Genomic DNA, 22,466 nt, shown 5'->3' with positions numbered 1-22,466 from the left:
TACCTCAAACAGGAGAAGAACTGCAGACTTATAAAAACATCAATTATTCATCAATCGTTTTCTTATTTTTCATTTATAAACCAGTTGATCGGTTTGATCAGTTGATTAATTTGATCAAAACAAACATTCAGCGTTTAAGAGGTTAATTCAGCTTTCATGTTGCATCAGAGACTCCTTCAGGGACAAAAATGTCCCTTTGACATTTTAATCTCCAGTTATTTCTTTTTAAATTCATTAAAATTCATAAGATGATACGACATCTTGGACCTGGAGAGAATCCTAAGGTCTAGACTCTTCAGCTCTGGTTTCCAAAGGTCTAGACTCTTCAGCTCTGGTTTCCAAAGGTCTAGACTCTTCAGCTCTGGACTCTTCAGCTCTGGACTCTTCAGCTCTGGACTCTTCAGGTCTAGACTCTTCAGCTCTGGTTTCCAAAGGTCTAGACTCTTCAGCTCTGGTTTCCAAAGGTCTAGACTCTTCAGCTCTGGTTTCCAAAGGTCTAGACTCTTCAGCTCTGGACTCTTCAGCTCTGGACTCTTCAGCTCTGGACTCTTCAGCTCTGGACTCTTCAGCTCTGGACTCTTCAGCTCTAGACTCTTCAGCTCTGGACTCTTCAGGTCTGGACTCTTCAGGTCTGGACTCTTCAGGTCTGGACTCTTCAGCTCTAGACTCTTCAGCTCTAGACTCTTCAGCTCTAGACTCTTCAGCTCTGGTTTCCTAAGGTCTGGACTCTTCAGGTCTGGACTCTTCAGGTCTGGACTCTTCAGGTCTGGACTCTTCAGCTCTAGACTCTTCAGCTCTAGACTCTTCAGCTCTAGACTCTTCAGCTCTAGACTCTTCAGGTCTGGACTCTTCAGGTCTGGACTCTTCAGGTCTGGACTCTTCAGGTCTAGACTCTTCAGCTCTAGACTCTTCAGGTCTGGACTCTTCAGGTCTGGACTCTTCAGGTCTGGACTCTTCAGGTCTGGACTCTTCAGCTCTGGACTCTTCAGCTCTGGACTCTTCAGCTCTAGACTCTTCAGCTCTAGACTCTTCAGCTCTAGACTCTTCAGCTCTGGACTCTTCAGCTCTGGACTCTTCAGCTCTGGACTCTTCAGCTCTAGACTCTTCAGCTCTAGACTCTTCAGCTCTAGACTCTTCAGCTCTGGACTCTTCAGCTCTGGACTCTTCAGCTCTGGACTCTTCAGCTCTGGACTCTTCAGCTCTAGACTCTTCAGCTCTGGACTCTTCAGCTCTGGACTCTTCAGCTCTGGACTCTTCAGCTCTAAACTCTTCAGCTCTAAACTCTTCAGGTCTGGACTCTTCAGGTCTGGACTCTTCAGGTCTGGACTCTTCAGGTCTGGACTCTTCAGGTCTGGTTTCCTAAGGTCTAGACTCTTCAGGTCTGGACTCTTCAGGTCTGGACTCTTCAGGTCTGGTTTCCAAAGTTCTAGAGGAGGCAGAGGATTTACCTGCAGAGTTCTTCCTGAGATCATCAGACAACTGGTAGTTCTGGGTCCGCAGCTCCAGCAGCTGGGCCTGCAAACACATTACAAACCTGTTACCATGGTAACATACAGCTGGACGGTTATAATCCCCCATAGACCTCCTACAGGGTGATGGTTGTTTCCATGACAACAGTTTCCGAACACACCATTAGGTCATGTTCAGCGTTTCAACACATTTCAACAGGAAATGAAAGAAACCCAAACTTTTTAAATTCCAGTTACAGACCAGTTAAAGTCCAATTACAGACCAGTTACAGTCCAATTACAGACCAGTTACAGACCAGTTAAAGTCCAATTACAGACCAGTAACAGACCAGTTAAAGTCCAATTACAGACCAGTAACAGACCAGTTACAGTCCAATTACAGCCTGGTTATAGTCCAGCTTCAGTCCAGTTAGAGACCAGTTACAGAGAAGGTAAAGTCTGGTTACAGTCCAGTTACAGTCCAATTACAGCCTGGTTATAGTCCAGTTACAGACCAGTTACAGTCCAATTACAGACCAGTTACAGACCAGTTACTGTTCAGTTACAGTTCAGTTACAGCCTGGTTACAGTCCAGCTTCAGTCCAGTTACAGACTAGTTACAACCTGGTTACAGTCCAGTTACAGTCCAATTACAGTCCAATAACAGCCTGGTTATAGTCGAGTTACAGACTGGTTACAGTCCAGTTACAGACCAGTTACAGTCTAATTACAGCCTGGTTATAGTCGAGTTAGAGACTGGTTACAGTCCAGTTACAGTCCAGTTACAGACCAATTACAGCCTGGTTACAGTCCAATTACAGCCTGGTTACAGTCAAATTACAGTCCAATTACAGCCTGATTACTGTCCAGTGACAACCTTGTTACCATCCAGTTACAGCCTGGTTACAGTCCAGTTAGAGTCCAGTTACAGTACAATTACAGCCTGGCTACAGTCCAGTTACAGCCTGGTTACAGTCCAGTTACTGGTTACAGTCAAGTTACAAACCAGTTACAGTCCAATAACAGCCTGGTTATAGTCCAACTGCAGTCCAATTACAGCCTGATTACTGTCCAGTGACAACCTTGTTAACATCCAGTTACAGCCTGGTTACAGTCCAGTTACAGCATGGTTAAAGTCCAGTTACAGACCAGTTACAGTCCAATTACAGCCTGGTTACAGTCCAATTACAGTCTGGTTACAGTCCAGTTACATTCCAGTTACAGTCCAATTACAGACTGGTTACAGTCCAATTACAGTCTGGTTACAGTCCAGTTACATTCCAGTTACAGTCCAATTACAGACTGGTTACAGTCCAGTTAAGAGTCCAGTTACAGCCTGATTACAGTCCAGTTACAGACCAATTACAGTCCAATTACAGTCCAGCTACAGACCAGTTACAGTCCAGTACCAGACCAACTACACCCTGGTTATAGTCTAGTTACAGTCCAGTTACAGACCAGTTACAACCCAGTTACAGCCTAATTACAGCCTGGTTACAGTCGATCTGCAGTCCAGTTACAGACCAGTTACAGCCTGGTTACAGTCCAATTACAGCCTGGTTATAGTCCAGTTACAGACCAGTTACAGTCCAGTTACATTCCAGTTACAGTCCAAATACAGCCTGGTTATAGTCCAGTTACAGTCCAGTTACAGACCAGTTACAGACCAGTTACAGTCCAGTTAGACCAGTTACAGACCAGTTAAAGTCCAATTACAGCCTGCTTAAAGTCCAGTTACAGTCCAATTAAAGCCTGGTTATAGTCCTGTTACAGTCCAATAACAGCCTGGTTATAGTCCAGTTACAGCCTGGTTACAGTCCAGTTAGAGTCCAGTTACAGTCCAATTACAGACTGGTTAATGTCCAGTTACAGCCTGGTTACAGTCCAGTTACAGCCTGGTTACAGTCCAGTTACAGACCAGTTACAGTCCAGCTACAGCCTGGTTATAGTCCAGTTACAGTCCAATTACAGCCTGATTACTGTCCAGTGACAACCTTGTTACCATCCAGTTACAGACTGGTTACAGTCCAGTTAGAGTCCAGTTACAGCCTGGTTACAGTCTAGTTACAGCCTGGTTACAGTCCAGTTACAGTCCAATTACAGCCTGGCTACAGTCCAATTACAGTCTGGTTACAGTCCAGTTACATTCCAGTTACAGTCCAATTACAGACTGGTTACAGTCCGGTTACAGTCCAGTTACAGTCCAATTACAGCCTGGTTACAGTCCAATTACAGTCTGGTTACAGTCCAGTTACATTCCAGTTACAGTCCAATTACAGACTGGTTACAGTCCGGTTACAGTCCAGTTACAGACCAGTTACAGTCCAATTACAGCCTGGTTACAGTCCAATTACAGTCTGGTTACAGTCCAGTTACATTCCAGTTACAGTCCAATTACAGACTGGTTACATTCCAGTTACAGTCCAATTACAGCCTGGTTACAGTCCAGTTACAGCCTGGTTACAGTCCAGTTACAGACCAATTACAGTCTAATTACAGTCCAGTTACAGACCAGTTACAGACCAACTACACCCTGGTTATAGTCTAGTTACAGTCCAGTTACAGACCAGTTAGAAACCAGTTACAGCCCAATTACAGCATGGTTACAGTCGAGCTTCAGTCCAGTTACAGACCAGTTACAGCCTGGTTACAGTCCAATTACAGCCTGGTTATAGTCCAGTTACAGACCAGTTACAGTCCAGTTACATTCCAGTTACAGACCAGTTACAGTCCAAATACAGCCTGGTTATAGTCCAGTTACAGTCCAGTTACAGACCAGTTACAGTCCAGTTACAGACCAGTTACAGTCCAGTTACAGACCAGTTACAGACCAGTTACAGACCAATTACAGCCTGCTTAAAGTCCAGTTACAGTCCAATTACAGCCTGGTTATAGTCCAGTTACAGACCAGTTACAGTCCAAATACAGCCTGGTTATAGTCCAGTTACAGTCCAGTTACAGACCAGTTACAGTCCAGTTACAGACAAGTTACAGACCAGTTACAGTCCAATTACAGCCTGGTTATAGTCCTGTTACAGTCCAATTACAGCCTGGTTATAGTCCAGTTACAGTCCAGTTACAGCCTGGTTACAGTCCAGTTACAGTCCAATTACAGACTGGTTACAGTCCAGTTACAGCCTGGTTACAGTCCAGTGACAGCCTGGTTACAGTCCAATAACAGCCTGGTTACAGTCCAGTTACAAACCAGTTATAGTCTAATAACAGCCTGGTTATAGTCCAATTACAGTCCAAATACAGCCTGATTACTGTCCAGTGACAACCTTGTTACCATCCAGTTACAGCCTGGTTGCAGTCCAGTTACAGCCTGGTTACAGTCCAGTTACAGCATGGTTATAGTCCAGTTACAGCATGGTTATAGTCCAGTTACAGTCCAGTTACAGCCTGGTTACAGTCCAGTTACAAACCAGTTACAGTCCAATAACAGCCTGGTTATAGTCCTTTTACAGTACAATACAGCCTGATTACTGTCCAGTTACAGTCCAGTTACAGACCAGTTACAGACCAGTTACAGTCCAGTTACAGCCTGGTTATAGTCCAGTTACAGTCCAATTACAGCCTGATTACTGTCCAGTGACAACCTTGTTACCATCCAGTTACAGTCCAGTTACAGTCCAGTTACAGTCCAATTACAGACTGGTTACAGTCCAGTTACAGTCCAATAACAGCCTGGTTACAGTCCAGTTACAAACCAGTTACAGTCTAATAACAGCCTGGTTATAGTCCAATTACAGTCCAAATACAGCCTAATTACTGTCCAGTGACAACCTTGTTACCATCCAGTTACAGCCTGGTTGCAGTCCAGTTACAGCCTGGTTACAGTCCAGTTACAGCATGGTTATAGTCCAGTTACAGTCCAGTTACAGCCTGGTTACAGTCCAGTTACAAACCAGTTACAGTCCAATAACAGCCTGGTTATAGTCCTTTTACAGTACAATATAGCCTGATTACTGTCCAGTTACAGTCCAGTTACAGACCAGTTACAGACCAGTTACAGTCCAGTTACAGCCTGGTTATAGTCCAGTTACAGTCCAATTACAGCCTGATTACTGTCCAGTGACAACCTTGTTACCATCCAGTTACAGCCTGGTTACAGTCCAGTTACAGTCCAGTTACAGTCCAATTACAGACTGGTTACAGTCCAGTTACAGTCCAATAACAGCCTGGTTACAGTCCAGTTAGCATCCAGTTACAGTCTAGTTACAGCCTGGTTACAGCCTGGTTTCAGTCCAGTTAGCATCCAGTTACAGCTTGGTTACAGTCAAATTACAGCCTGATTACTGTCCAGTGACAACCTTGTTACCATCCAGTTACAGCCTGGTTTCAGTCCATTAGAGCCTGGTTACAGTCCAGTTACAGCTTGGTTACAGTCCAGTTACAGCCTTGTTACAGATAAGTTAAAGCCCGGTTACAGTCCAGTTACAGCGTGGTTACAGACCAGGTAGAGCCTGGTTAACTTCTGGTGATAACCTGGTTAAACACATCAGTGATGGACCAGTCACACAGGGAGGAAGGAAAACCATTAAACTGGTGCAGAAACAGTCTGTAAACACGGCGACTAGCTAGCTGTAATGCTAACCGTCATTCAGTATCTGATCTTTTATTCATGGAGTTTCACCGCCGCACATGAAAATAACAAAACCTGCCAGCAACCTCGTATAGACCTCGTGACTGTCATCAGGGGGATCCTGATGGAGCCAACATGTTGGGAGAAAACTGGCAGCAGACGGTTCGGTTCCACTTTTCCTGTTCCCCCAGAGCGATGCTAAGCTAACAAGCTAACGAGCTGACAGCTAATGGGAGGTATTTCTTCTTCAGACAGTCAGCTGTCATGATTCAGGTTTATTTTCCCTCCCCATAGTCACACATCAACACCGACAGTCCACCGCTGCATCAGCAGCAGCCACCGCCGGACACCGTTAGCTGCCCACACCCCGGAGCGGCTAACGGTGTCCGGGTTTGCGCGAAGCCACACTGCACCTGGCCGCTGCGCAGCACAGGTGTTTCTCACAACACTGACAGTCACCTTTCTGTGAGCTCACCGGACAGAAAAAACACCTGCCGTGTTTTCCTTACCTGCATCCGATGAAACTCCTCTTCGGACAGCGCCTGCGACATGGCCATGTTCACCTGTGCTGCCAGCTAGCAGGCTGAGCTAGCAGGCTAGGCTAGCAGGGGAGGCGGTGCTATGTGGGGCGGAGCTACAGGGAGACGGCCTACAGGGGGCAGAGCTATAGCTCCGGTCGCAGAGAGGTGATGCACGACAGATGTCTCACTCTGACGCGTTTTCCTACAACCGAAATACCCACTCCATTGTGTTTAAATATATTTGCTTCGTTTATATGTTTTTATTCATCCACGTGTTTCCATATTTGCATTCAAAATGAAGACATTTATATGATGAACGCTCCAGTGGTTAAAATCTCATCACCTCAGTCTATGTTTCAAGTCAACAGATGATGAAAACTGAGGAAAAAATGAGCTGATAGTGAATCTGGTGCAGCAACATATCTGTCAAAAGTTGGAAAATGAGCAATAAAAGGGACTCTGGAGGAGCATTTGACAGCTAGGTATTCTGGTGGAATCTCTGTATGCATGGGACTCACATAATAGGAGCATTTCAGAGAGGCAGCATCTCTCAGATAGAAAGATGAACAGAGCTTCACCAATCTGAGGCAAACTGGATCTAAAAGTTGTGAAAATCCAGCATCTACAGGGTATGATTCAGGGAGTATGCACAAGACAAGACTGGATGCTGGTAATCGTCTGAATGTAAAAACTGTGGAAAAATGTTCCTCAGACTTTGAAAATCCAGCATCGGACCTCCTGAGCCAATGTCCTGCAGATTTTCAGTGTTTCCTTGCTGCAACACACCTGAATTTTAAATTGATGGTTTATTAAAATAAATGTGCAGAATTAAATATACCAGCAGGAAAATGTCTTGTACCTGTAGAATAGCAGGGCACTGACAAGCTTTATCTGTTTTTACTGTAAAGTTTCCATCAATCAAACAGTTTCAGACCTGAAGTGAAATTCTCTGGAGAAGTAAAACTCTGTGAAGCTCAAACATTCTCCGTGTTGAGTCTGTTCCGGCTTCGAGAAGGTTTCATTTTCTCGTTGACGAAGCAGTTTCGCTGCTTCCACACGGAGCTGAAACAGAAATGCATCAAAGTACACCTGCTGGAAGGACTAAACCTAAAACCTGCGAGTGAGGATCGTATCAGTCGCATTTCCCTCCTGCCACCTGTAGGAGGCGATAATTTCAGGGACCTGTTCAGGGATCTGCTTAGGGATCTGTTCATGGATTGGTTCAGACATCAGTTTGGAGATCCATTTAGGGATCGGTTTGGGGATCGGTTTGGGGATCGGTTTAGGGATCGGTTCAGAGATCGGTTCAGGGATCAGTTTAAGGATCGGTTTAGGGATTGGTTTATGGGGCAGTTCAGGGATCAGTTCAGGGATTGGTTCAGGGATCGGTTTGGGGACCGGTTTAGGGATGGTTTAGGGATCGTTCAGGGATCGGTTTAGGGTTTGTTTCAGGGTTCAGTTTAGGGACTGGTTTAGAGTTTGGTTCAGGGATCAGTTTGGGGACCGGTTTAGGGGTCGTTCAGGGTTTGGTTCTGGGATCGGTTTGGGTATCGGTTTGGGTATCGGTTTAGGGATCGGTTTAGGGATCGTTTAGGGATCGTTCAGGGATCGGTTCAGAGATCGGTTCAGGGATCAGTTTAAGGATTGGTTCAGGGATCAGTTCAGGGATTGGTTCAGGGATCAGTTCAGGGATCCGTTTAGGGATGTGTTCAGGAATCGGTTCAAGGATTGTTTAGGGATCGGTTTAGTGTGCGGTTCAGGATTTGGTTTAGGGGTTTGTTTAGGTATTGTTTAAGGATTGTTTAGGGATTGTTTTAGGGATCAGTTTAGGGATTGTTCCGGAATCGGTTTAGGGATAGGTTCAAGGATTGTTTAGGGACCGGTTTAGGGTGCAGTTCAAGGTTCGGTTTAGGGATCGGTTTAAGGATTTTTCACGGTTTGGTTCGGGTATTGGTTAGGGATCAATTTAGGGATCGGTTCATGGATCTTTTCAGGGATCAGGTTAGGGATTGGTTTAGGAATCGATTCATGGATTGTTTAGGGGTCGGTTTAGTGTGCGGTTCAGGGTTCGGTTTAAGGATCGGTTTAGGGATTGGTTTATGGGGCAGTTCAGGGATCAGTTTAGGGATCGGGTCAAGGATCGGTTCAGGGATCGGTTTAGGGATCGGTTTAGGGATCGGTTTAGGGATCGGTTTGGGGATCGGTTTGGGGACCGGTTTAGGGATGGTTTAGGGATCGTTCAGGGATCGGTTTAGGAATCGGGGTCATGGATTGTTTAGGGTTTGGTCTAATGTGCGGTTTAGGGATCGTTCAGGGTCCAGTTTAGGGATTGGTTTATTCAACGGTTCAGGGATCGGTTCCAGATGTTCTCCTTGTTCAGAGTCATGCTCTGTTTTTGGTTTATATGTGTTTCCACGCAGCAGTTATCAAAAGGTTTAGGGTCCTGCAGTCCTGCAGACCCCCACCCAGCTGTGCTCTGGTCCAGGACTGGACCAGGACTGGTGAGGCCAATGTGGCAACATGAAGAAAAGAAAGTTGAAGTAAGCAGTCAGTAAATGTGTATTCATGTCACCTTTCAAGACAAAAAATCCCAAAGTGCTTTTCAATAAAGCAGAAAAACCTTAAAATAGCATAAAACAGGAAGAAAACCATCAAACCAGATGAAACTAAGTGAAAGGAAAACATGGTTTCAGCTGCTTTTTAAAAGAGATGACTGACTCGCTGATCTCAGGCTGAGAGGAAGAGGAGTTCCACTGCAGCGAAGGCTCTGGAGGATTTTGAAGTCTGGGTTTCGTTAACGTGCGGTTGGACTTGTGACACGAGATTCTCACACTTCTCTTACACTTGTGGTCATTTCTGTTTCCGCGCGCCTGGAAGCAGTGACGAGCATTCCTGCATCAGCTGCAGGTGTGTGACGTGTTGACATTCACCTGCTTCCTGCTTCTCCGCCCGGCCACTGAGGCTCGCCGCTCCGCTGCTCAATCATTAACCCAGAGGCAGAACTGAGACGCTGAGTGGGAGGTAAGACAGACGGAAGCTCAGAGGCTTCAGATTCAGACCAGGGGCTCCTGCTCGCTTCAGGTACTGGACCTGCTGGACTTACTCGATCTACTGGACCTGTTGGAGCTACTGGACTTACAGGTCCTCCTGGACTTAGTGGACCTGCTGGACCTACTCGTTCTACTGGACCTGCTTGACTTCCTGGACCGGACATGGAGCTGCTGCCCTCCCTGCTGGACCGACTGAAGGCTGTGGACTCCAGGACGGTGGAGCAGGAGTACAATGTGAGTCTGAACCAGTTTTTCGACTTCATTGTGCGGCATCAGTCTAAACTCTGAACCTGGTTCCGGTTCTGCTCGGGCTGGTTGCAGTTAGTTTCTCCTGACTTGTTTGACCTTCCTGGAACAAGCTGCTGCTGTCTCTGTGTTTATTCAAATGATCTGCCAGACATTCCCACAAAGCGGTCGAGCTGGGAGAGGACTGGTGTAAAACATGCAAACTTCCAACATGCAGAGCGTGTCGGTCACATGACTCGGCTGTTCAAGCTTTCATGTCGAGTTTATTTCATAGTTTTATCATTTTATATCTAAACGTGAGGTTGGGGCTCGACTGCAAACGGAATCAGAGGTTTTGACCTTTTTTAGACCTCCATTCCAGGAATTAATGTTACCTGGATTTCTTGAAATGTTTTCGTGTTTTAAATCATGAAACAAAAAATAAAAAGCTGCAGATTCCAGACAAGACTCAGAATTCACCTAAAATAAACGAAAAGTTTCCAGACAACCTGAAACGCTGGAACCAGTCCCAATGCCGATGCTGGCCTCCAGACACCTGCCAGCCGGCAGCATCACAAACGTTCACCTGCAATCAAAACAACCTCACGTAAAGACACGGCGCAGTCACGCTAACTTACAGGTGTGTAGGGGGTGTGTAGGGGGTGTGTGGGGGTGTGTAGGGGGTGTGTGGTGTGTGTGGTGGGTGGGTGTGTGGGGGTGTGTAGGGGGTGTGTGGTGTGTGTGGTGGGTGGGTGTGTGGGGGTGTGTAGGGGGTGTGTGGTGTGTGTGGTGGGTGGGTGTGTGGGGGTGTGTAGGGGGTGTGTGGTGTGTGTGGTGGGTGGGTGTGTGGGGGTGTGTAGGGGGTGTGTGGTGTGTGTGGTGGGTGGGTGTGTGGGGGGTGTGTGGTGTGTGTGGTGGGTGGGTGTGTGGGGGTGTGTAGGGGGTGTAGGGGGTGTGTGGTGTGTGTGGTGGGTGGGTGTGTGGGGGTGTGTGGTGGGTTTGTAGTGGGTTTAACCCCGACACCTCAACATTTTTTTTCTCCTCTTTTGTACTGCTGGACCAGAGAGGACAGACGAAAGACAGAAAGAGAAAGGAGAAAAAACACCTCATAGGAAAAGTAAAAGAGATAAAGGGAGGGGGGAAAAAAACTAAAAAATAACCCAAAAACAAAAAGAAAAAAACAATATATATACATATACACACACATACATATACACACACATACATACGTACAAACATATACGCACTTGCCAGTATGAACACATATACATACACATACAAGCCAACTTTAGATCATAGTAACTAAACTATGAATGTAAAAAATTAAATATAAATGAGAAACAAACAGAAATGAGAAAACTAGCTGCTGTTAGTGAATAAACCTGCAGACGACTCGGTGACTGTGTCACATGCAGAACATGCAGAGTGGAACGTGTTCAGAGAAGATCATGCCAGTGTGACCCCTCCCACACAAAGGCAAGAGGCACGCCAGGAGGACCCCCGAGACCGGGGCCATTGGCAGCCACCCCCAGGCGCAGACCCCAACCCCCCCCCCCCCCCCCCCCCCCGGAGCCAGCCATGCACCGACCCAGGAGGCGGCAGCCCTCAACATTTTGATTGGTGGCCATTGCTAGCATTTAATCCTAACCCATTGTTTGTCTAACCACACCCATTTGACATCCAAACACTTGATTGACGTCTAACTCAATATTCAGCCCCGCCCCATTCTCCAGGCTGCAGCCGGGGTTATTGCCACGTTGTACAGAAGGAAAGCAGGGAGGGCAGTGGTCCAGGCCCGGTTCACAGACAGAACTGGAAACCAGGTTTATTTTACAATTTATGAATTTAAAGTCTCATCATTTTCAGATTTTTACCTTTATTTACTTGATTTACTTGGTTTGTTGCTTTGTTTAGTTGTTCATTTAAAGATTAAAAAAAAAAACCCAAAAACATAAATATTTCTGGGCTGCACGGTGGCGCAGTGGTTAGCATTGTGGCCTCACAGCAAGACGGTCGCTGGTTCGATCCTTGGCTGGTTTGGTCAGTGGCCTTTCTGTGTGGAGTCTGCATGTTCTCCCCGTGTATGCGTGGGTTCTCTCCGGGTACTCCGGCTTCCTCCCACCATCCAAAGACATGCATGATAGGTTAATTGGTCACTCTAAATTGCCCCTAGGAGTGAGTGTGAGCGTGAGTGGTTGTTTGTCTCTCTGTGCAGCCCTGCAATGGACTGGCGAGCTGTCCAGGGTGTACCCTGCCTGTCGCCCAAAGCCGGCTGGGACCCTGAATTGGAATAAGCGGTTCGGAAAATGAATGAATGAATAAATATTTCTTAAAATAAAGCTGCGATTGTAAAACACATAAAAAAGTTACTTACCAACAAACAAACCACTCATAAACACCAGATGATGCTGAAACAGAAGCTCCACATCAAACCTAAAGAAGAGTTGACTCTTCTAAGGGAACCGAGTCAAAAGAGCTGAATCTTTTTAAAAAGCTGAACTTCTCATCATGAACATATACAACTTTTATCATGAGGAGGTTAGTAAGAGGAGAAGCAGGAACATGGAGGGACCAGGATTTATCCAACAAAACCAAAGGATGAAGATGAAAAACAAGAATCAGGACTAAAACTAACAAAGAAAAGCAAAGAACCGTTAGGAAAGAACTGAACGAGAGACCGAGGAGCATTTTCACTAATAAGGAACTAATGACTGACGAGGAGCAGCTGTTTCGATCCGGCGTAAAGCGACTGAAATAACCAGACAGAATGAAACCAGGAGGATTACTGACCAACACGAGGAGATTACTGAACTGGAAACAGAAATTAAAGAAGAACTGAACCATGAAGAGAACTAAAAGCCAGAAACCTGAAGATTCAGCCTGATCGTGTTTATAGATGTGTTATATGATCCACCTGACGGCCTGAACCTCTGACCTGATTAGTGACACGTCTGCACGCAAACCGGCCGAAACCAGATCAGGTGACAGCGCTTCGCCTCAACGGGACAGAAAAAGCAGCTCATCGCCGGTTCGTCCAACCACAGACCTGCTGAGGTCAGACTGAAACCAGACGGGTCTGAAATATTCATGTCGAGCTGCAGTTCTCACAGTCGCTCATCCTCATCCTCATCATCTTCATCATATTCATCATATTCATCATCCTCATCATCTTCGTCATCCTCATCATCTTCATCATATTCATCATCCTCATCATCCTCATCATCTTCATCATCTTAATCATCCTCATCATCTTCATCATCTTCATCATCCTCATCATCTTAATCGTCCTCATCATCCTCCTCATCATCTTCATCATCCTCATCATCTTCATCATCTTAATCATCCTCATCATCTTCATCATCTTCATCATCCTCATCATCTTAATCGTCCTCATCATCCTCCTCATCATCTTCATCATCCTCATCATCCTCATCATCTTCATCATCTTAATCATCCTCATCATCTTCATCATCCTCATCATCTTCATCATCTTAATCATCCTCATCATCTTCATCATCTTCATCATCCTCATCATCTTAATCGTCCTCATCATCCTCCTCATCATCCTCATCATCTTCATCATCTTCATCATCATCCTCATCATCATCATTTTCATCACCTTCATTATCATCTTCATCATCCTCATCATCTTCATCATACTCTTCATTACCCTCATCATCTTCATAATCATCATCATCTTCATCATCCTCATCATCTTCATCATCCTGATCATCTTCATCATCATCCTCATCTTCATCATCATCTTCATCACCTTCATCATCATCTTCATCATCCTCATCATCTTCATAATCTTCATCATCTTCATCATCCTCATCATCTTCATCATACTCTTCATTACCCTCATCATCTTCATAATCATCATCATCTTCATCATCCTCATCATCTTCATCATCCTCTCTCCTGCTCCTGCTCTCAGCGAAGGAGGACGCTTCTCTCTGGGTTCCTGTTTCCTCCCTCTCCTCCCACTCTGCGACTTTGTCCTGTCTGACTCGGAGCCTCTTTTTACATCTCTTTACTTCCACTCAAACTACATCATGGATCTGATCGGCTGGTCTCTCAACGAAATTGATCAAATTTTATCAACCCGGAGATCTGGCAGAGGGGAGCCCACATGTCCTGAGGGGACGCTTCCAGCTGGATATGTTCAGGACTCATGGGCCAGGTGGAGACCAATGTGTCTGGCGGTTCTGTCCTCTGAGGACGTGGAGGATGTTTACATCTTTGGATTATTGGTGATCGGGATTCTCCTGATTGGCGCTGGTGGAGTCCTGATCTACCTGAAGACCCGTGAGATTCTGGCAACAACTGGCAGGCTGCCAGAATTCTGTAACGGTATGTGCCGGGCTGGCAGTGCACAGACTCTTGTGTTGACTGGACTCGACCGTAAGCAGGATGCCAGTCTGATCCATACTGGTCATCTGGCGGAGGTCCCAGAGGTGGTCCGCAGAATCGACAACAACATGGAGAAGATGTCTCCTAGAATCGGTGGAAATTGACCCCCCCATTCGGCTGTCTGGAGCTGCCTGCCTGAGATCGGCTATGGACTCAAGGCCGAGGGCAAATTGTTTTCCTCGCCTGGAACCCAAACAACAATCATATCTGGATTCGGCTTCCCAGCGGGCTTGGGCCGGCGCAACCCCCCCTGAGAACGGAAGAAGAGATGTTCATAGACGCTCTGTCCCTCCTCAACCACCCCCCGTCCCCTCCCACATGACTCACCACCTCCCTGGACTTTGTGTGTCTTGTTTTAGTTTGTGCTTCAGTGTATGAGTTTTTTTTCTCTGTATCTTCGGACCGCGTCATTCTGGTGCGGCCCCGAGGTACATGACCTTTTTTCTCCTCACCTCCGCCTGTCATCCTGCTGTTCTCCACCTGTCCTCCACCTGTCCTGAGGATGTTCCCACCCGTCAGCGGTCTCAGAGACCTCCACCTTTCACGTGAGACATGTTGCACCAAATCGACTTCAATCAAAACGTTTATGAGGAATTTCTCGGTTGAAAGTGGATATTTTATCCGACCCAGCAGCAGACTGGTAGATAAAACCACCTCCAGTCAGGTTTTGTGTGAAACAGCCCTTTACTGAGCTGAGATGGCCACACGGATCCATCTGAACCTGCTTTAAAACCGAAACAGGTTTTATGTGATTCTGTTTCCTGTCAGTGGAAGGTGTCGTCAGGTTGTTTCCTGGTTCCTCGTCTGGACTCCTGCTTCCTCATTCTCTGGCGGTTTCATCATTAACTTGCTGCCACAGTCGTTATTCCTGAAATGAATAATGCTGTCATAATCCTGAGACCTGAAGCGCCTCAGGTTCTGGTTTTCCTCCTCAGTTGCTGATTTACAACCGTTTCTGCTTTTATTCACTCTCTTTTCGGTTTTGTGGCGTTTACATCATCTTTTTAGTTGTGATGGAATCAGTAAAGTTTTTTTACTGAGCTCATTTCACTGATAAAACCTCAAAGTTCTTCACAATAAATACAAAAATTTTAATAATTAACAAAGTTCAGTAAATGTCTAATCTGCCTTCTAAAGCCAATCAAGATGCTTTTCCACAGCGAGCCTGAAGATTCTGCCTCCTGTTCTACGTTTAGAACCCAAAGTAACGAGACTTTTCAGAACAATAATTACAGTCATTCAACCTGGAATGACTAAATTCATGATTTGGGCTTGGATGTGCTTTACATGCTAAAACCAACTTCACTAAACAGTAATGACATAAAACATCCACTTTAGATACAGTTCAGGTAAAGAGTCACCTGTAACAAACCTTCAGCTTTAACAGCGTTACAGCAGGATGCAGAAGATGCATAAAAAGGGAAATTAAAAAAACATGAAAGGCATTAATTAAAATAAATAGAAGAAGCTGAAATAGGCAGAATAGACATAAAGGTACATAGACGAGGTAGACTATCAGGATCAATGATCCATTGCTTCCATTGTAGAGTGAAGCCAGACTCTTGTCTCTGGATGCTGATCTTTAGTCCCAACAAGAAACACATTATTTTATCTTTGTCTAGAAACATCAAGAACAACCATGTTTTTATTTGACATACACATAACAGTGTCATCAGCATAATTATTTGTTTCTTACATGGAGCCTGGTGGAACTCCACATGTAGATACTGAAAAACAGGGACCCAACATGGAGCCTTGTGGAAACCCACATGTAGATACTGAACAACAGGGGCCCAACATGGAGCCTTGTGGAACTCCACATGAAGATACTGAACAACAGGGGCCCACCATGGAGCCCTGTGGAACTCCACATGTAGATACTGAACAATGTGGATGTGGAGATTTTGGACCCAAATGCAGGAGACGAGAAGCCAGGATACAGGAAAGTAGCTGTAATTTTAATCCATGACATAAGCAAGGGCAGAACTAACAAACCAAAACAGGAAACCAGAACTAAGGAGAAACACAAATTAACAAATCATGACACTGAACAACAGGGACCCAACATGGAGCCTTGGGGAACTCCACATGTAGATACTGAACAACAGGGGCTCAACATGGAGCCTTGGGGAACTCCACATGTAGATACTGAACAACAAGGGCTCAACGTGCAGCCTGGTAGAACTCCACATGTAGATACTGAACAACAGGGGCCCAACATGGAGCCTTGGGGAGCTCCACATGTAGATACTGAACGACAGGGGCCCAACATGGAGCCTTGGGGAGCTCCACATGTAGATACTGAACAACAGGGGCCCAACATGGACCCTGGTGGAATTCCACATGTAGATACCGAACAACAGGGGCCCAACATGGACCCTGGTGGAACTCCACATGTAGATACTGAACAACAGGGGCCCAACATGGACCCTGGTGGAATGCCACATGTAGATACTGAACAACAGGGGCCCAACATGGACCCTGGTGGAACTCCACATGTAGATACCGAACAACAGGGGCCCAACATGGACCCTGGTGGAACTCCACATGTAGATACTGAACAACAGGGGCCCAACATGGACCCTGGTGGAATGCCACATGTAGATACTGAACAACAGGGGCCCAACATGGACCCTGGTGGAACTCCACATGTAGATACCGAACAACAGGGGCCCAACATGGACCCTGGTGGAACTCCACATGTAGATACTGAACAACAGGGGCCCAACATGGACCCTGGTGGAACTCCACATGTAGATACCGAACAACAGGGGCCCAACATGGACCCTGGTGGAACTCCACATGTAGATACCGAACAACAGGGGCCCAACATGGACCCTGGTGGAACTCCACATGTAGATACCGAACAACAGGGGCCCAACATGGACCCTGGTGGAACTCCACATGTAGATACCGAACAACAGGGGCCCAACATGGACCCTGGTGGAACTCCACATGTAGATACCGAACAACAGGGGCCCAACATGGACCCTGGTGGAACTCCACATGTAGATACTGAACAACATCATGTTTTCCCTGTTAATTGATTTATTCTCGTGTTGCATTTCTGTGCAGAACTTTGTCTCCACGTGGCTTTTTATGTTCTCTGGGTCAGTTTCTGTAGTCGCATTTAACAGCTTTTAACAGTTTTGTTTGTGTGTTTGCATGCGTTCGTGTGTGTGTGTCTGTGTGTGTGCTTGTGCAGGTGGTGCGTTCAGAGTCGCTAACGTTAAAAAGAGATCTGGGTTTGACCACTGAGACCGGCGCTTTAAAGGAGAACATCAAGAAGAACCGATACAAAGACATCCTGCCATGTGAGGACACGTCCTGTCTCCTTCCTACCTTCCTTCCTCCCTCCTTCCTTCCTTCCTCCCTCCCTCCCTCCTTCTGTCTCTCCTTCCTTCCTTTCTTCCTCCCTCCCTCCCTCCTTCCTTCTCTCCCTCTTTCCTTCCTTCTCTCCTCCCTCCTTCCTTCCTTCCATCCTTCCCTCCTTCGTTCGTTCCTTCCTTCCTCCCTCCTTTCTTCTGTCCTTCCCTCCTTCCTTCCTTCCTTCCTTCCTCCCTCCTTTCTTCCTTCCTTCCTTCCTCCCTCCTTCCTTCTGTCCTTCCCTCCCTCCTTCCTTCCTACATTCCTTCCTCCCTCCCTCCTTCCTTTCATCCCTTCTCTCCTCCCTCACTCGTTCCTACCTTCCGTCCTTCCCTCCCTCCTTCCTTTCATCCCTTCTCTCCTCCCTCCCTCCTTCCTTCCTAACATGTGATTTCCATGTTCTAGACGTGTTTTTTCAACCCTTCCTGGTGGTTTCTTTGGATCCAGAAATATTTAATGGTCAGAAAATAAACCTGATAATTTCATTTCTTTGTTTCTGGTTTTAATGAAATGTTTCTCTCTGACTGACATTAATAATTAAACTCATTATTTCTGTTTTTTCTGGGATAAAAACTGACAGATCAGTAGATTTGTCCTTCCACTCAGCGATGGGTGGAGAATGTTTACGTTGTTCACTCTGAGGCTTCCTGACCTTCTGTTCTGTTCTGGACCAACTGCTTCTGCACCGTCTGTATTTATACTCCAGACAATATAGTTCTAGTTTCATTTTATCATAAAATATCAGAATAAAACCTTTAAACTTTATGTTATGATTTTAACTCTGTTGTCGTGACTCCTGGGAGTTTTCTCCAGAGTAAAAACTAACTAACCTACTTCTGAAAACCGTTTAAATGTCATATATGCAATAAATAAAGCATTTTGGGCCCAGTACGTATCCCTGGACGACACCGGAAGCAACGTCCGAGCAGGAAGACGAAACGTACAAACTAAAAGTTCAGGACTGGTTTTATTGTGACAGCAGGACGCTTCAGCAGAATCATGAGATGGTGGAAGTTTCTCATCTTCATGGTCGTTTCACATCAGTTTCTAAAATAATCTTCCAGCAGTGTGTGTGTGTGTGTGTGTGTGTGTGTGTGTGTGTGTGTGTGTGTGTGTGTGTGTGTGTGTGTGTGTGTGTGTGTGTGTGTGTGTGTGTTTGTGCAGACGACCAGTCTCGTGTGGTTTTGTCTCTTCCAACCTCAGGCTCCAGCTCTGATTACATCAACGCCAGCTTCATCAAGGTGATGTTTTCTTTCAGTTGTCATGGAAACATGACTTTAACATGCACACACTTTTCCCATTACACCACGTGTCTGTGTGTGCGTGTCTCTGTGTGTGTGCGTGCGTGTGTGCGTGTCTTTGTGTGTGTGTGTGTGTGTGTGTGTGTGTGTGCGTGCGGGCGTGTGTGCGTGTGTGTGTGTGTGTGTGTGTGTGTGTGTGTGTGTGCGTGCGTGCGTGCGTGCGTGTCTGTGTGTGTGTGTGAGAGTGCCTGGTTTTAACACTGCAGTTTGTCCAGCAGGGGGCGTCAGGAGACTGCAGGTACGTGGCCTGTCAGGGGCCCCTCAGCTCCACCGTCTGCGACTTCTGGAGGATGATCTGGCAGCTCGACGTCAAGGTCAAACACCTGTCTCCAGGAATTAGTCTGAGCCGCAATTTATTACTTTTATCTAAAAACACATTTAAGATATTTTGTAAATACACAACAATAATCTGGTCTGTTTTTCTTTAATTCAGTTCATATACATGTATATTTCTTTATTTAAAATTTAATTTGGTTTATACACACACACACACACACACACACACACACACACACACACACACATATATATATATATATATATATATATATATATATATATATATATATATAGTGTGTGTACACATTTTTATATAATTTATTTAATATTATAGCTTAATTTACTACAGTAATTCACTTTTAAAAAAATTTAAAACTTTTAAACTTGAAAAACTTTTTTTTAAAAAAATAAATTCAAGTCTGTGAAGATGAAATTCTAAAAAACTTTACATTTAAAATGGAATTAAATTTAATTTAATTTGATTGATTGATTTAATTTCATTCACTAAATGAAATTAAATCAGATTGAAGAAATGATTAAAGAATAAGTTATACAAAATTAAATTTAAAAATAAATTCAGTTGAAATTCATGTAAATATTTTTCCCTCAAAATACACACAATTCATAATACTGTAAAACACAGACTGTTATGAAATTAAATATATTTACTGTCACTTATATTTCAATAACATTTCATTTTAAAATGAAATCATGAAGATGAATCATCGTCAGGAAGTTCTTACTAATAAATGATTGTGTTCCAGGTGATAGTCATGGCCTGCAGGGAGATAGAGATGGGAAAGGTAAAATAAAATATAATCTGATGCTGTTTTTTTCTTGTTAATTGTTAAGATGTGAAGTGTGATCACCGTCGGATGTTTTAACGTCCTCTTGTCTCAGGTTTACCTGTAAAACTGAATTTATGTAGAATGAGTTGTTTTTCTCTGCCAGACACTGAAACATAAACGATTAACTTATCTCATTTATCTTTCCTCCGTTGTGTGTGTGTGTGTGTGTGTCTGTGTGTAAATGTGTGTGTGTATGTGTGTGTATGTGTCTGTGTGTGTGCGTGTGTTTTGTGCAGAGGAAATGTGAGTGTTACTGGGCTGCAGCTCGTCAGGTGGCTGCGTTCGGACCCTTCACCGTCAGCAACGTAAGACCGGACGTGACGTCAGGAAGTTTTATTGTCATCTGTTTGGGTGTGACGTAGTTTCTGTGTTCGTCCAGCAGGGGGAGTCGCGACCCAACGAGGACATCGTTCTCAGAAACATCAGCGTCTCCTTCCAGCAGGTCTCTCCTCCTCATCTTCACTCCTTCCTCCTCCTCGTTATCTTTCGCCTGCTCATCTTCATCTTTTCTTTTCCATCTTCTTATTTTACTCCTCTTCCTCCTTTTCCTTCTTTTTCTTTTCCTCTGCTACCTGTCCTTCCTCTTCCTTTTCACCTTTGTGTTCCTCTCTTCTTTTTCTTTTCTCTTTCCTCTGTTTCATCTTCTTCATGTCTTCTTCTTCTACTGACCTCCATCTACCTCCTTTCTTTTTCTCATTTTCCTTCTTACTTTTCCTCCCTTCTTCCTCCTTTTCCATCCTAAACTTCTTCTCCTCTCATTATTCTTCCTCATCCTCTCTTCATGTGGTTTGCACCTCATCCTCTCTGTCCCTACTCCTCTACCTACAGGAAACTCGCTCAGTGGTTCAGTACCAGTTCCTGTCGTGGCCAGATCATGACGTTCCATACGAGACTTCGGGAGTTCTGGACCTGCTGGATCGAGCCAGAAATAGCCAGGGATTTCACTCCTCACCTATGCTGATACACTGCAGGTACACACACATTCCTGTCTAAGGAGTGACATGGGAACCGCGTAAACAAACCTGCAAACTGAGGCCCTACATTTCTACTCCATATACCCGAAGATCTACGTTAGTTAAAACGTGCGTATTGGCATTGACCGGAAGTGTCAACGTCCCCGGAAGCCTTTTTGTTTTGAAGATGGTCGAGTTTTTCCGTCTGGGCGCTTTGTTCACAGTAAAACTGTCCACAAGGCTGAAGTCTCGCAAACGCGTTTTTTAAACTTTGCCCCCGAGATTTTGTCGTCCGAGGGGGTAATTGCATAAACCCACCCCTGTTCTAGGCCTAAACCCACCCCTGTTCTAGGCCTAAACACACCCCTGTTCTAGGCCTAAACACACCCCTGTTCTAGGCCTAAACACACCCCTGTTCTAGGCCTAAACCCACCCCTGTTCTAGGCCTAAACACACCCCTGTTCTAGGCCTAAACACACCCCTGTTCTAGGCCTAGGCAGGCCTAGAACAGAGCCCCTTATCAACAAGCTGTGAGAAGATGTGGAAACAGCTGTCCCATGTCCACTGCTCTGTTGTTTGTTCCAAAAACCAACACCGGAACCTGCTTGCAACCTGGTTGTGCATTTTGCAAACATTTGGTAAAAAAAAAACAGGTGAAGACGGGACATTTGCAACTTTAAGCGGCTCACCATCAATGCAGTTGGTAAGTTTTGCTACTGATATAAAGTTATATTTTGCTGTGATGTGACTTAACCTGATTCAGATAACGCTAATGCTAACGCTAATGCTAACGGGATAAGCCAAAAGGTTTTACCTCCTGCTGTGTACAAATGAGCCATATGTTTTATTTTCTTATATCTATCTCATTCTAGATTGCGCCGTCTGTTGGCAGCAGATTGTAGTAGCTCTGACTTGCTATCTTGACTTTTTTTAAAAGTACAAAGTCTTCTTGCATAGATATTACCTCAAATTAGATATCTTTTTCTGAGGATTTCATGCCGGTTCGGAGGGTGTGCTACAAGGAAGATTTTTTTTCATATTTTTGGCTCTTTCAAGGCTTGTTATCATGAGTCTCCATGGCAACTAAAGACTGGTTTACAATCAGGATCAACTGTTTAACCTCTCCCAAATCAGGTTTATCGGCGAAACAACACATCAAATCCTGATGGAGTTGAAAAAAAAGAGAAGAGGATGCAGAGCGGGAGTGAGACAGAGGAGAAAGCGATGGAGATTTAAACCATTTCTCCCGACCGTCGTCATGGGTAATGTGAGATCGCTAGCTAACAAAACGGATGAGCTCGAGATGCTAACAAGGTCTCAGAAAGAATACAGAGAGTGCAGTATTATGTGTTTCACCGAGACATGGCTGCATGAACACATCCCTGACTGTAATGTGTCTGTACCAGGCTTTAAAACGGTCCGTGCAGACCGCAGTAGACAACACAGCGGAAAGCTAAAGGGTGGTGGAATTGCAGTG

General features: G+C 45.2%; 1 protein-coding gene across 1 annotated transcript in view; it reads left to right on the top strand.

Moving 5' to 3' along the window:
- Positions 1-9,766: 9,766 nt before the first annotated feature.
- ptpn18 (protein tyrosine phosphatase non-receptor type 18) overlaps positions 9,767-22,466 on the top strand; it is a gene marked incomplete at its 5' end in the record, with an annotated part of 32,004 nt that continues 19,304 nt past the window's right edge. Inside the window, 8 exons of the mRNA XM_079238769.1 lie at positions 9,767-9,838; positions 17,448-17,556; positions 18,773-18,849; positions 19,128-19,223; positions 19,953-19,991; positions 20,273-20,341; positions 20,416-20,478; positions 20,865-21,007. Of these exons, the coding sequence (XP_079094895.1) occupies positions 9,767-9,838; positions 17,448-17,556; positions 18,773-18,849; positions 19,128-19,223; positions 19,953-19,991; positions 20,273-20,341; positions 20,416-20,478; positions 20,865-21,007 (668 nt within the window). The remainder of the gene's footprint in view (positions 9,839-17,447; positions 17,557-18,772; positions 18,850-19,127; positions 19,224-19,952; positions 19,992-20,272; positions 20,342-20,415; positions 20,479-20,864; positions 21,008-22,466) is intronic.

This window comes from Telmatherina bonti, assembly GCF_933228915.1.
Source record: "Telmatherina bonti genome assembly, chromosome: 4".
Taxonomy (NCBI): Eukaryota; Metazoa; Chordata; class Actinopteri; order Atheriniformes; family Telmatherinidae; genus Telmatherina; species Telmatherina bonti.
The sequence above is the reverse complement of the archived record's forward strand: the minus strand, read 5'-3'. Positions and strand labels throughout refer to the sequence as shown.